This window comes from Solanum lycopersicum, chromosome 12, assembly GCF_036512215.1.
Source record: "Solanum lycopersicum chromosome 12, SLM_r2.1".
Classification (NCBI taxonomy): Eukaryota; Viridiplantae; Streptophyta; class Magnoliopsida; order Solanales; family Solanaceae; genus Solanum; species Solanum lycopersicum.
Genome location: NC_090811.1, coordinates 54,119,077 through 54,132,579, shown reverse-complemented (window position 1 = coordinate 54,132,579; position 13,503 = coordinate 54,119,077). Strand labels below are relative to the sequence as shown.

The following is a 13,503-nucleotide window of genomic DNA, read 5'->3' as shown; positions in this document are numbered from 1 at the left end:
TCTTATTCTTATTTATTACTCTTTTGAAAATAATATTTTTATACTTGTAAGATGTTAGATGTTTGTTTATTACTTTTTGGGCTAATTCACATCTCCTTCTTATCCGTTATTAAAGATGCATTAACCAATTTAAAATCTATAAATTTAATTTTAGACTTAGGCCAAATATAATTCTATGATTATCAAAATATAATAACTGCATTAGTTTCAAAGTAGCATTTTAAATCAAAATATTAGGTTTAACTTAACACTTTATTGACATACTGTTGTTCATCTTGTATTCCTAACATACTTAGAACAAAATTTGAAGAAATTTCTAAGACACAACAAAATTCAAGAAATTTTCACAACGAGAAAATTAAAACTAGTACAGAAACTAGAATCACAAACAAATTAGAAAAAATATACGAAATATTTTTCTTAATGAAGAATTGTTGTCAATCTTTGTATAAAGAATTTTACTAATTTCAACAAACTTTGCAGAAACACGAAGTTACTAAAGTTTAATGAACCAGTGAAGAATAGAAATAAATTCACAAACCAAAAATCTGTAACATATACCAAAATCTTGAAAAACAGAAAGAAGACAAGACCACTAAATGCACAGTGTTCCCTTAAGGAAATTAGAGCCTGTTTGGCTCAGCTTTTAAGCTGGTCAAACTGACTTAAAAGCTGGTTTTTGACTTATTTGACTGTTTGGCAAGTTTCAAAATAACTTATTTTAAGTTAAAAAAAACTTATTTTAAGCCAAAAGTTAAAAGCTGGGGTAGGGGTGCTTTTTTTTTCCCCAGCTTATAAGCTGCTTTAAGTTGACCGTACTTTTACCCTTTTGCCCTTAATATTTTTATATAATACCCAAATTACCCATCCTTAACCCTAACATTCTCTTCCATTTTTCCATTTTTCATTCTCACGCTTGGCAGCTGCTGAACTGCTTGTTCTTCTCCAAAGTTTCGGCTGCTTCTTCTTCTTCTCCAAAGTTTCGGCTGCTTCTTCTTCTTCTTCTCTTTATCAAGTAAGTTGTTCTTCTTCTGCCTCTTTCGTTTTCGTTCTATTTTGTCCATTTTAATATTGATTTTTGTGCTGCCTCCGACTCTTCTTCTACCTTTTTCTTTGTTATTAATGGATTCCATACATGGTTTCTCCATTGCTCCTGTTTTGTGTTTTAATTTTGAAAATATAACTTCCGAATTGATGTTCTGTTTTCTGTGTATAGCTAGTGTTAATTCTTCATCCTTTTAATGAAGAATGACATTCTGTTTCCTTCACCATATTTGTTAGTAATACCTCATTATGAGCCATATTTGAGAAGAAGAGAAGCCATATTTGTTGTAATTCTTCATTGAAGAATTTACAAGCCTTTTCGCGATCGTCTTCATTTTGAGCTAGAATTATGTTTGTTAAGCATGAATCAACTCTATCTTCTGCTTTGTAGACTACATCTTTGATCTTATTTTCTAAAATTTTGAGATTTTCAATATCATTGGCTTCATTTGTTGTATCCTCAAGAAAAACTTGAAGAGTACATAGACTTTGATAAGAAGATTCAACATGTTGTTGTATAAAACTTTCACAAATCAAAGGTGATTTAGCTTGCAAGAGTTGCTTAAGAGTTTGCATAAGTGAGGAAATACAACAATAGGCCATTTTTCTCTCTCTAGAGTTTTTGTGTTTCTTTTTCTATTGTAATAACCACTTGTTTTTGTTAGTCAAAGTATATGAAAGTATATGAGTATTTATATATATAGTACATATTACAATTGTGGTAGGTTTTGATATATCAAATCCTAATAGGCTTAGGAATCCCTTTCCTACTAATATCGGGATTAATTTTAGTTTGAGTTTATTTCATATTTAATTGAAATAAAATTATAAAATAGGTTATTCGGGATTTTAAGATAATTTATAGTGAAATTATTTTAAGATAATTTGTTCTCGAACCAACGAATCTTAAATGTGCTCCTTCTATTTTATCTTTGAACTAGTTTAATGTTATTTTAAATTTTCTTATCAGTTTCATCTTCAGATCAATTACACCATGTCTGAAACACAAACTAATGCTAAGTGGGATAATGATGCTCATCTCAAATTTATAGAGTTATGTGAATTAGAGATTAGGAAAGGAAATAGACCAAACACTCATTTATCTAAAGATGGATGGAAAAATACGATTAAAGCATTCAATGAAAAAACGGGAAGACGTTATACAAAAATACAAATGAAAAATCGTTGGGATGGCATGAAAGCTGAGTGGACTCTTTTTAAGCAATTGACGAGAGGAGATACAGGTATAGGATGGGATGCCACTAAAAATACAATTATGGCAGATGATGATTGGTGGAAGCGAAAAATTAAGGTACAATTTTCACGTTGTTTTATATATCTTTTTATTTATTTTAAAGTTACATTTTTACTTACTTAAATTTGTTGTTTCATTTTTTGTTATAGGAGGATGTTCGATATAGAAAATTTAGGAATAAGGATCTTTCACTGATATGGTTTCGCTATGATGCATTATTTTCTGATATTGTTGCTACGGGGGAAAGAGCACATGCCTCAAATCAATCCCAATTTTTTGAAAGTGAGGTAGATTGTGACGAAGAAAGACAAAATGGTATTGATAATGATGATATGGAGCACTTCATTAATACTAATAATGAAGGGGGTGATGAAAGTGATGATCCAGAAGAGAGGAATTCTTCTATGATTCCTAAACCATCAATAAAAAGACCAAATTCAACTGATGGTATTGGAACTAGTAATCAAGTGAAAAAAAGTAAGACAAAATCTACAGCTGCATCAATGAAAGAAGATATGCAATCTTTACTAGAGTTAATGTCTAACAAAAGTACTGCTACATCTCATGCGGTAGATGATCCCACCATTGATAAGTGTATGGATTTTTTGGCAAATATTCCCAATATTTTTTAAAGGGGTGAAATGTACAACTACTTTGTGAACATGTTTCTTAAAAAAGACATTCGACAAGTGTTTCTTCAGATGCCTACGGATGAAGTTCGAAAGTCTTGGATGGAGTATAACTATGAGTTATACCTTAAGAAAGTGTGAAAATGTATTGTTATTGAAAAAGTAATTTATTCTTTTATGTTTGACATTATGCTTGTACGCATGAACTTTTTTTATTATCTTGGATTTTGTTTTGGACATTATCATTGTATGGTTAATTTATTTTAAGTGAAGTTTTAATTTATATAAATATGTTTGTTATGTTGAATTTATGTAAATGTATATGTTGTGTTGAATTTACATATAAGTGTTTGTTATGTTGAATTTATGTAAAAGTAAGCAAGTAAAAATATGTGTCATTACTTGTGAAATAATGAAACTTTTATACTTTTGATTTTTTTTAATTGAAGATATTTTTATTTGTAGTTAAATGAAGGATTTGGACTTTACCATATCACCTCATTTAAGTGATTTGTTAGATGAAGAAGATGAAGAACTAGAACAAAGTAGGAGAGAGCAAAACGAGAAAGAATGGATGTCTCTATGCCGGATAGCAGGTAAATACATTTTAATGTATTATGAAAAATACTTATTCAAAAAACCTTGTCGTACATCAAAGAGTTCCAGATATATATTTATTCAAGAGATATTACAAGGAAATGAAACTCGTTGTTATGAAAATTTTCGGTTAAAGAAGGTGGTGTTTGTTAATCTATCCAAAGATTTAGAAGAAAAATATGGACTTAAGCCCACCCGTGGAATGTCCATAAATGAAATGTTAGGCATGTTCTTAATGACTTGTGCACATGGAGCGGGAAACCGAATGATACAAGATATCTTTCAACATTCGGGGGAGACGGTCCATAGACACTTTCATAGTGTTTTAAAAGCCGTTTCTAAACTTGCAAGAGACATTATTAAACCACATTTGAATTATAATGATGGTGTTGGAGCTCACAAGCCATGTAACGAGCGATATTTGCCTTTTTTTAAGGTAAGTAACAACTTTTAATTTGCTATATTTTGAGTTAATATCTTAAAAAGGTCAATGACTTTATTAAATAAATTGTGAAAGTCGAGTGATCTTTTAAAATATTAACTCCTATATTTTTTTAGTATTACTTGTTATATTTATTTAGTTCACATGCCTATTTTTTTAGGATTGTATTGGAGCACTTGATGGCACACATGTCAAAGCTAGATTGCCACAAGATCAACAAATACCTTATATTGGACGCAAAGGTTATCCGACTCAAAATATTCTTGCCGTTGTGGATTTTAATATGTGTTTTACATTTGCATGGGCTGAGTGGGAAGGAGCGGCTCATGATAGTCGTATATTTGGTGAGGCTCTTCGTAGAAAAGAACTTAACTTTCCACATCCTTTAGGAAACAAATATTATTTAGTGGATGCAGGATATGCACATATGAAGGGATATATGGCTCCATACAAAGGAGACAATGTGAGATATCATCTTCCCGACTTTCGTCGTGGTGCAACAAGTCAATTGCGTGAGCCAAGAGGACACATTGAAAAATTTAATTATATGCATTCTTCATGTAGAAATATAGTAGAGCGTACATTTGGTGTTTGGAAAGCAAGGTGGTCTATTTTGCGAGATATGCCTTATTATAATATTGATACTCAAAGGGACATCGTACTTGCTACTATGGCCATTCACAATTATATCAAACAAAAATGCAATGTGGATGATGCATTTCAAACGGCTGAGGATGAGAGATATATTCCATCAGTTGACTCCGAATTTGGCTCAAGTTCAAACACTAACGATGAAGAAAACAACATGGAAGAACAAAATGATACTTATTGGACGGGACTTCGTGACATGATTGCTAATGAAATTGGTAACGTTTGATGTTACTTTTATGTTAGTAAAGTGTTCTCTTTTATTTTGATATTTGTATTTGAATCAAACAACTTATTTTTGAAATATGAAGTATTCTTCTTATAAGTAATTTGTTGATAAAGAAGTATGTGGATGATAGACACTATTCAAATTATATATTATTAAAATGTAAAATAAGTTGCACATATAACTTATATTAAAATTTATATTCCTCTTATAAATAATTTGTGATAATAAAAAAATATATGAATGATAGACAATTATTATTACCTATGGATGAAACTAAAATAAATCTTAAATCGTTCTTTGATCTATTTAAATTAAATATCTTTAAAATCTATAATAAGTTTATATTCCTCTTATACATAATTTGTAATGAGAAAAAAATTGTGAATGATAGCAAAATATAATTATTTATGGCTGTAAAATATAAATTAATTAACTTTTATTATGTTAACAGCTTTAAGGGCATTTCAGACATTTCGATTTAAAAAGCTATTTATCAGCACTTATTTGCCAAACACATCAACAACTTTTTTTTAACTTCAGCACTTTTATTCAAACACATAACTGCTTATTTTAAAAATAAGTTTCAGCACTTTCAAAAGTACTTTTTTAAAGCTGCTTTTATTAAGCCCATCCAAACGGGCCCTTATTCCCCTATAGTATCCGAGGTTTGATTTGGAATATTTCCTTTCAAGATAGAATGATCTAAATCACTATTGTATTGATACCCAAAACACTGGTGTCAGCGAGACACTCAACAGCAGTAAAAAACACTTAGTATACTAGATTTAATAGTAGTAGAAGAAGTGCAGAAATTCTATTTTTAAAATAAGAGGAAATCCGTTAATTTATAGAAAACAAAAGGTAGTTCGAAAATATTTTTTTTGTGCCTTACCAGAAAGATCACAAGCCTTTGGAAATGTCACAATCTTTCAGAAAGGTCGTCACCTTTCATAAAAGTCACAATTTTTCATAAAAGTCGCAACTTTTCATAAAAGTCGCAACTCTTCAAAAAAGTCGTAACTCTTCATTTTCCATTGATACTTTTTGATACACAACAATCCCCGCATGAATGGAGAATGGTTCCAAGACAAGAAACAAACAAGTATGTGTACTTTACAAGCAAGAATTCATTACATATGGATAAGTAGGTTTACCCTTGGACTTTTCGTAGTGAACATATGTCAGATATACTCAGTCAATCGGAAATGCGATATCTTTGAACCGTTGAGCTTTGGTGTATATCTAGACAACCATATGTCACACAATTAACTCTTTACTGTTTATGGTTGTATCCTTAATCCTAAGCATTGTCTGCATCATGAGAATATATTGAGTTGGCTGACAATGTCGAACCGCCATTCAGAACTTTATTTTTCTCCTTGAATCTAGCTCTTGGGATCTGCAGTCTACTAGATAGAGTTACCACCATGATGACTTGTCTAAGCCGTAAACTCATTTCCTTAGATGATCTTGAAACTTTCTGTTTAGTTAGACCTTTTTGTAAGTGGATCCGACACATTATCCTTTGACTTTACATAGTCAATTCTGATAATTCCACTTGAGAATAGTTTTCTAATGGCATCATGCTTATGTCCTATGTGACGAGACTTTTCTTTATACATTATGCTCCAGGACCTATTGAATCTTGACTATCAAAGTGTATGCATACTAATGTCAATGGTTTGAGCCAAAAAAATATCTATCAAGAAATTTTGGAGTCTTTCAACTTATTCACCGACCTTATCTTGAGCACCTAGCTCAAAGATCATTGTAGAGCTAGAGATACATGTCTCTTATGAAATATTTCCAATAGACTGCTCCTCTACCAAGATTAAATAAATATCCATTCATGGATTTTACTTCATTTGTCCGATGATCAAATTTGCATCACTATATCCTTTCAATACTACTTGATATTGTTATAATGCAAGGCATAGTTTTAAGTATTTTTTAAATACTCCAAAATTCTATTTATTGCCATCTAATGAGTTTGATTGAGATCATTTGTGAACCAACTCAGTTTATTAATAAGAAATGCTATATTTGATTGCACACACTTCATGATATACATCGAACTTCATAATACTCTAGCACAATTCAATTGTTAATCACTTTTAGTTTCACTGTTTTGAAATGCAAATCTCACATTTATTGGAGACCTGACAAATATTGACATCCAATTATTTGAACTAGTCAAGTGCCTTTTCAATGCAATGAGACCGTGAAAATTTTAAACGTTATGGAGTTCTAAGGATTCTTATACCTAAGATCGCATTAGCAACTCCAAGATTTTTCATCTCAAACTTGCTTTCTAGCATTTGTTTAGTAACATTTATATCATTAGTGTCTGTATTGATGGTCAACATATCACAAATATACAAACAAACAATGACTTTGTGATTTTAATGTGAACACATTTATCACTTCCATCATTCTTAAATTCATTTGCCAATATGGTTTTGTCTAATTTCTTTGTCATTGTTTGAGTGCTTTTTTTAGTCCATAATGTGACTTAACAAGTTCGCACATACTCTTTTATTTACTAGGAGTCACATAACCCTCCAGCTGTTCTATGTAAATTTCTTCCTCCTTTTCTCTGTTTATGAGAGTTGTTCACATCAATTTGATGAATTTGGAGGTCATACACACTTAGCATCCAAATGAATGCTATTCTCGTTAATGGCGAGTATGTGTCAAAAAAACCAAGACCTTATTTTTGGCTAAAATATTTGACAAAAAGTCTTGCTTTATATTTGTAAACAGTTCCATTGACTTTTCTTTTCCTTTTGAGGATTCAGTTTGAAACCGAAGGTTTATTTCCTGGAGAAGATCAATCAAATTCAAGTAGGATTGCTCAAGATTGAACCAATATCACTATTAACATCACATGTCCAAAAGGATGAAGTCTACAGAAGACACAAGATATATTACAAAATATCCAAAGGAAGTAGATATCCTTTGACATTTACTACTTCTCTAAATCTCTTTATTAAGTACATTCTCCTCTTGTTCTTCCCAAGGTCGTTTACACCTTTGATTAGACTATTGAAGTCTAAGTTTACAATCCACAATCTTAGGTCCTATTAGTCATATTAGCAATAGAAACTTGGACTTGGGATAGACACCCCCACTTCAAAATATTTCAAGTTGGATTTCCTTTCTTTCCATTTCTCATATGGAATAAATTGTGTCTTGAACAAACAAAATTGCTTACTTTCTAAAACGACAAAACTTTTGTTGTTCTCTTTTGAAGTAAGGATTGTTCCTCCACACATGTTTTGCGGTAAAATCGAACTTATAAATAATGCATCCATCATTCATTTCAACTGTCAGTTTTTCATTAGATTGAGGTGAATAGGGCAACAGATTGATGGATAATTCCACTTTTCAAACACATATATGCAAAATGAGATTTATACTCTCCATCCCTATGACTTCTTATCTATTTCCCAATTTATTTTCAACTTCAATATGATATCGTCTAAACGTTTCTATTGTTTCATCCTTATCGTTCGGTAAATAGACATAGTCGTTTCTAATTCAATTGTGAACAAAAGTAACGAGATACCTTTTCCCACCACGAGATGGTATTGACTTCATATCACAAATGTCAGTGTAAATCAATTCTAAGGGACTAGAATTTCTTTCAACAGATTTATAAGAATGGTTCAACCTACTTAGATTCCACACAAACTTGACATTTTCATTTATTGCCCAAAACTTCTAAGTTGATCGGTTTTCCTTACAATTTTTTTTTTAAATTGACATGCCCCAAGTACTCATGTCACTAACTTTGACTCAAGCAAGTAAGAAAAAATAAAAATATTGAGTGTAAAAAGCTCTTCGCGAGGTAACTTTTTTCTCAAATATTTTGTTCCAACTTCTTATTTTGTGTTACAATTTTGTGTGATACAAACATTGTTTAGAGTCAACACCTTGTCAAATGTCCTTTTCATAAGGACTGTTCCATTACTTTTAATTTAATTGTCATAGAACTACCCATGAACGAAGTTTCATCGGGTCCAATAAAAAAGATATTCCAAACGCTTCTTTAAAAAACTGACAAATGACTTTTCACCAATATTTATGTCTATAAAAATAATCTATCTATCTATATATATATAATAGGAGAGGTGATTATGCTTGCCTGTCAGTCCACGATTAATCTCCCATTTTTTTCATTGAAAAATTAATTAACATTTAATTATACATAGCACTTTGTAAAAATCCAAAGTTAGTTTTAAATAAACATGTGTCATTTTCTTAGTTAATTTGGATTACTATTTTTAACATTTTGAAAAATAATTAATTTAATCAAGTTTTAACATGTCAGCATTTGCAATATGTACATCTCAACTTCATAATTTTTGAATATTATAATTTTTTTAAAAATTGAATAATTAATAATTAATAACTAAATATTTTATAATTACTTAAATATTGTAAATTGAAAAAAATTGAAATAAAGACAAATCAATGTCATCAAGATACCGAAAACTGTCAACATTTTTTTTAAAAAAAAACAGATCTAATTTTTTAAAATTCAATTTATAAATTAGTAAAACTTGAAATTTTTCTGTTTTTAAAATCAAAATATAAAGCAGTTGAAGTTTTGCAGTTTTTTTTAATAGTCAATTAATTTTTATATTTTTAAAAAGAAATACAAATAGCGTGGCAAAATATTCAAACAATTAATTTCAATTCCAGTCAAACTCAATACACAAGGAAGAAATAAAAGAATGAGGATAAGTTTACAACAAAAAAGAAAATTGTACCACTTTATTTTTAAAAAAAAAATCTTCCCACGTTTATATTATTAATATTTTGAAAATTTACATTAACCCACTCTCTCTATTATGAATACCTTAGGAAAAAAACTCTTCATCAAATAGTCTGTTCTTACAATGATCAAATTCGTTCTTTTTTCTTCTTATTTTGGATAATGGTCAAAAATATTCTTTTTTCTTTTTTGGATGGAAGAATCGAAAAACAACCAAAACATTCTGTAAATATGAATCCGACAGTACTTTTTCTTTGAATTAATTATAGTATATTAAAATCGAGTTTAAGAATTTAAGTTTGCTGCATATAAACACTTCATGTTGGAGTCTAAAAATGTGCAACCATAAATCAATGCATGTTTATAGTTTTTCTTCTTTCTTTTATTTGATTTTTGTAAGATTTTTATATTAATTATTTAAACTTAAAAATAAATGTATAATATGTATACACATACTGTTACAAATTATTTGAGTACAAATAATTTTTTAAATTTTAAATTATAAAATAAGGAAAAAACTATTTTAAACAAAAATCTGAAAAAATTATGAAAAGGTAATAATTGAAAGTAATACTAATTTTAAATATAAAACATGCCTAAATTTGTGCCACAGTTTACTATTTAGAGCCTGTTTGGCTCAGCTTTTAAGCTGGTCAAACTGACTTAAAAGCTGGTTTTTGACTTATTTGACTGTTTGGCAAGTTTCAAAATAACTTATTTTAAGTTAAAAAAAACTTATTTTAAGCCAAAAGTTAAAAGCTGGGGTAGGGGTGCTTTTTTTTCCCCCAGCTTATAAGCTGTTTTAAGTTGACCGTACTTTTACCCTTTTGCCCTTAATATTTTTATATAATACCCAAATTACCCATCCTTAACCCTAACATTCTCTTCCATTTTTCCATTTTTCATTCTCACGCTTGGCAGCTGCTGAACTGCTTCTTCTTCTCCAAAGTTTCGGCTGCTTCTTCTTCTTCTCCAAAGTTTCGGCTGCTTCTTCTTCTTCTTCTTCTCTTTATCAAGTAAGTTGTTCTTCTTCTGCCTCTTTCGTTTTCGTTCTGTTTTGTCCATTTTAATATTGATTTTTGTGCTGCCTCCGACTCTTCTTCTACCTTTTTCTTTGTTATTAATGGATTCCATACATGGTTTCTCCATTGCTCCTGTTTTGTGTTTTAATTTTGAAAATATAACTTCCGAATTGGTGTTCTGTTTTCTGTGTATAGCTAGTGTTAATTCTTCATCCTTTTAATGAAGAATGACATTCTGTTTCCTTCATCATATTTGTTAGTAATACCTCATTATGAGCCATATTTGAGAAGAAGAGAAGCCATATTTGTTGTAATTCTTCATTGAAGAATTTACAAGCCTTTTCGCGATCGTCTTCATTATGAGCTAGAATTATGTTTGTTAAGCATGAATCAACTCTATCTTCTGCTTTGTAGACTACATCTTTGATCTTATTTTCTAAAATTTTGAGATTTTCAATATCATTGGCTTCATTTGTTGTATCCTCAAGAAAAACTTGAAGAGTACATAGACTTTGATAAGAAGATTCAACATGTTGTTGTATAAAACTTTCACAAATCAAAGGTGATTTAGCTTGCAAGAGTTGCTTAAGAGTTTGCATAAGTGAGGAAATACAACAATAGGCCATTTTTTTCTCACTAGAGTTTTTGTGTTTCTTTTTCTATTGTAATAACCACTTGTTTTTGTTAGTCAAAGTATATGAAAGTATATGAGTATTTATATATATAGTACATATTACAATTGTGGTAGGTTTTGATATATCAAATCCTAATAGGCCTGGGAATCCCTTTCCTACTAATATCGGGATTAATTTTAGTTTGAGTTTATTTCATATTTAATTGAAATAAAATTATAAAATAGGTTATTCGGGATTTTAAGATAATTTATAGTGAAATTATTTTAAGATAATTTGTTCTCGAATCAACGAATCTTAAATGTGCTCCTTCTATTTTTTCTTTGAACTAGTTTAATGTTATTTTAAATTTTCTTATCAGTTTCATCTTCAGATCAACTACACCATGTCTGAAACACAAACTAATGCTAAGTGGGATAATGATGCTCATCTCAAATTTATAGAGTTATGTGAATTAGAGATTAGGAAAGGAAATAGACCAAACAATCATTTATCTAAAGATGGATGGAAAAATACGATTAAAGCATTCAATGAAAAAACGGGAAGACGTTATACAAAAATATAAATGAAAAATCATTGGGATGGCATGAAAGCTGAGTGGACTCTTTTTAAGCAATTGACGAGAGGAGATACATGTATAGGATGGGATGCCACTAAAAATACAATTATGGCAGATGATGATTGGTGGAAGTGAAAAATTAAGGTACAGTTTTCACGTTGTTTTATATATCTTTTTATTTATTTTAAAGTTACATTTTCACTTACTTAAATTTGTTGTTTCATTTTTTGTTATAGGAGGATGTTCGATATAAAAAATTTAGGAATAAGGATCTTTCACTGATATGGTTTCGCTATGATGCATTATTTTCTGATATTGTTGCTACGGGGGAAAGAGCACGTGCCTCAAATCAATCCCAATTTTTTGAAAGTGAGGTAGATTGTGACGAAGAAAGACAAAATGGTATTGATAATGATGATATGGAGCACTTCATTAATACTAATAATGAAGGGGGTGATGAAAGTGATGATCCAGAAGAGATGAATTCTTCTATGTTTCCTAAACCATCAATAAAAAGACAAAATTCAACTGATGGTATTGGAAATAGTAATCAAGTGAAAAAAAGTAAGACAAAATCTACAGCTACATCAATGAAAGAAGATATGCAATCTTTACTAGAGTTAATGTCTAACAAAAGTACTGCTACATCTCATGCGGTAGATGATCCCACCATTGATAAGTGTATGGATTTTTTGGCAAATATTCCCAATATTTTTTAAAGGGGTGAAATGTACAACTACTTTATGAACATGTTTCTTAAAAAAGACATTCGACAAGTGTTTCTTAAGATGCCTACGGATGAAGTTCGAAAGTCTTGGATGGAGTATAACTATAAGTTATACCTTAAGAAAGTGTGAAAATGTATTGTTATTGAAAAAGTAATTTATTCTTTTATGTTTGACATTATGCTTGTACGCATGAACTTTTTTTATTATCTTGGATTTTGTTTTGGACATTATCATTGTATGGTTAATTTATTTTAAGTGAAGTTTTAATTTATATAAATATGTTTGTTATGTTGAATTTATGTAAATGTATATGTTGTGTTGAATTTACATATAAGTGTTTGTTATGTTGAATTTATGTAAAAGTAAGCCAGTAAAAATATGTGTCATTACTTGTGAAATAATGAAACTTTTATACTTTTGATTTTTTTTAATTGAAGATATTTTTATTTGTAGTTAAATGAAGGATTTGGACTTTACCATATCACCTCATTTAAGTGATTTGTTAGATGAAGAAGATGAAGAACTAGAACAAAGTAGGAGAGAGCAAAACGAGAAAGAATGGATGTCTCTATGCCGGATAGCAGGTAAATACATTTTAATGTATTATGAAAAATACTTATTCAAAAAACCTTGTCGTACATCAAAGAGTTCCAGATATATATTTATTCAAGAGATATTACAAGGAAATGAAACTCGTTGTTATGAAAATTTTCGGTTAAAGAAGGTGGTGTTTGTTAATCTATCCAAAGATTTAGAAGAAAAATATGGACTTAAGCCCACCCGTGGAATGTCCATAAATGAAATGTTAGGCATGTTCTTAATGACTTGTGCACATGGAGCGGGAAACCGAATGATACAAGATATCTTTCAACATTCGGGGGAGACGGTCCATAGACACTTTCATAGTGTTTTAAAAGCCGTTTCTAAACTTGCAAGAG

General features: G+C 29.9%; 2 protein-coding genes across 2 annotated transcripts; both read left to right on the top strand.

Annotated features, from left to right (window-relative positions):
* The first annotated feature begins 599 nt into the window (after window positions 1-599).
* LOC104644998 (L10-interacting MYB domain-containing protein-like) lies at window positions 600-3,195 on the top strand. Its single transcript, XM_019211351.3, has 2 exons — window positions 600-2,356; window positions 2,449-3,195. The coding sequence occupies exons 1-2, from the start codon at window positions 2,039-2,041 to the stop codon at window positions 2,929-2,931; spliced, it is 801 nt and encodes a 266-aa protein (XP_019066896.1). The 5' UTR covers window positions 600-2,038; the 3' UTR covers window positions 2,932-3,195.
* Window positions 3,196-3,397: 202 nt separating this feature from the next.
* On the top strand, window positions 3,398-4,844 carry LOC138340432 (uncharacterized). Its single transcript, XM_069292160.1, has 3 exons — window positions 3,398-3,524; window positions 3,879-3,961; window positions 4,128-4,844. Exons 1-3 carry the CDS (start codon window positions 3,398-3,400, stop codon window positions 4,842-4,844), a joined length of 927 nt encoding a protein of 308 aa, XP_069148261.1.
* Window positions 4,845-13,503: the final 8,659 nt, after the last annotated feature.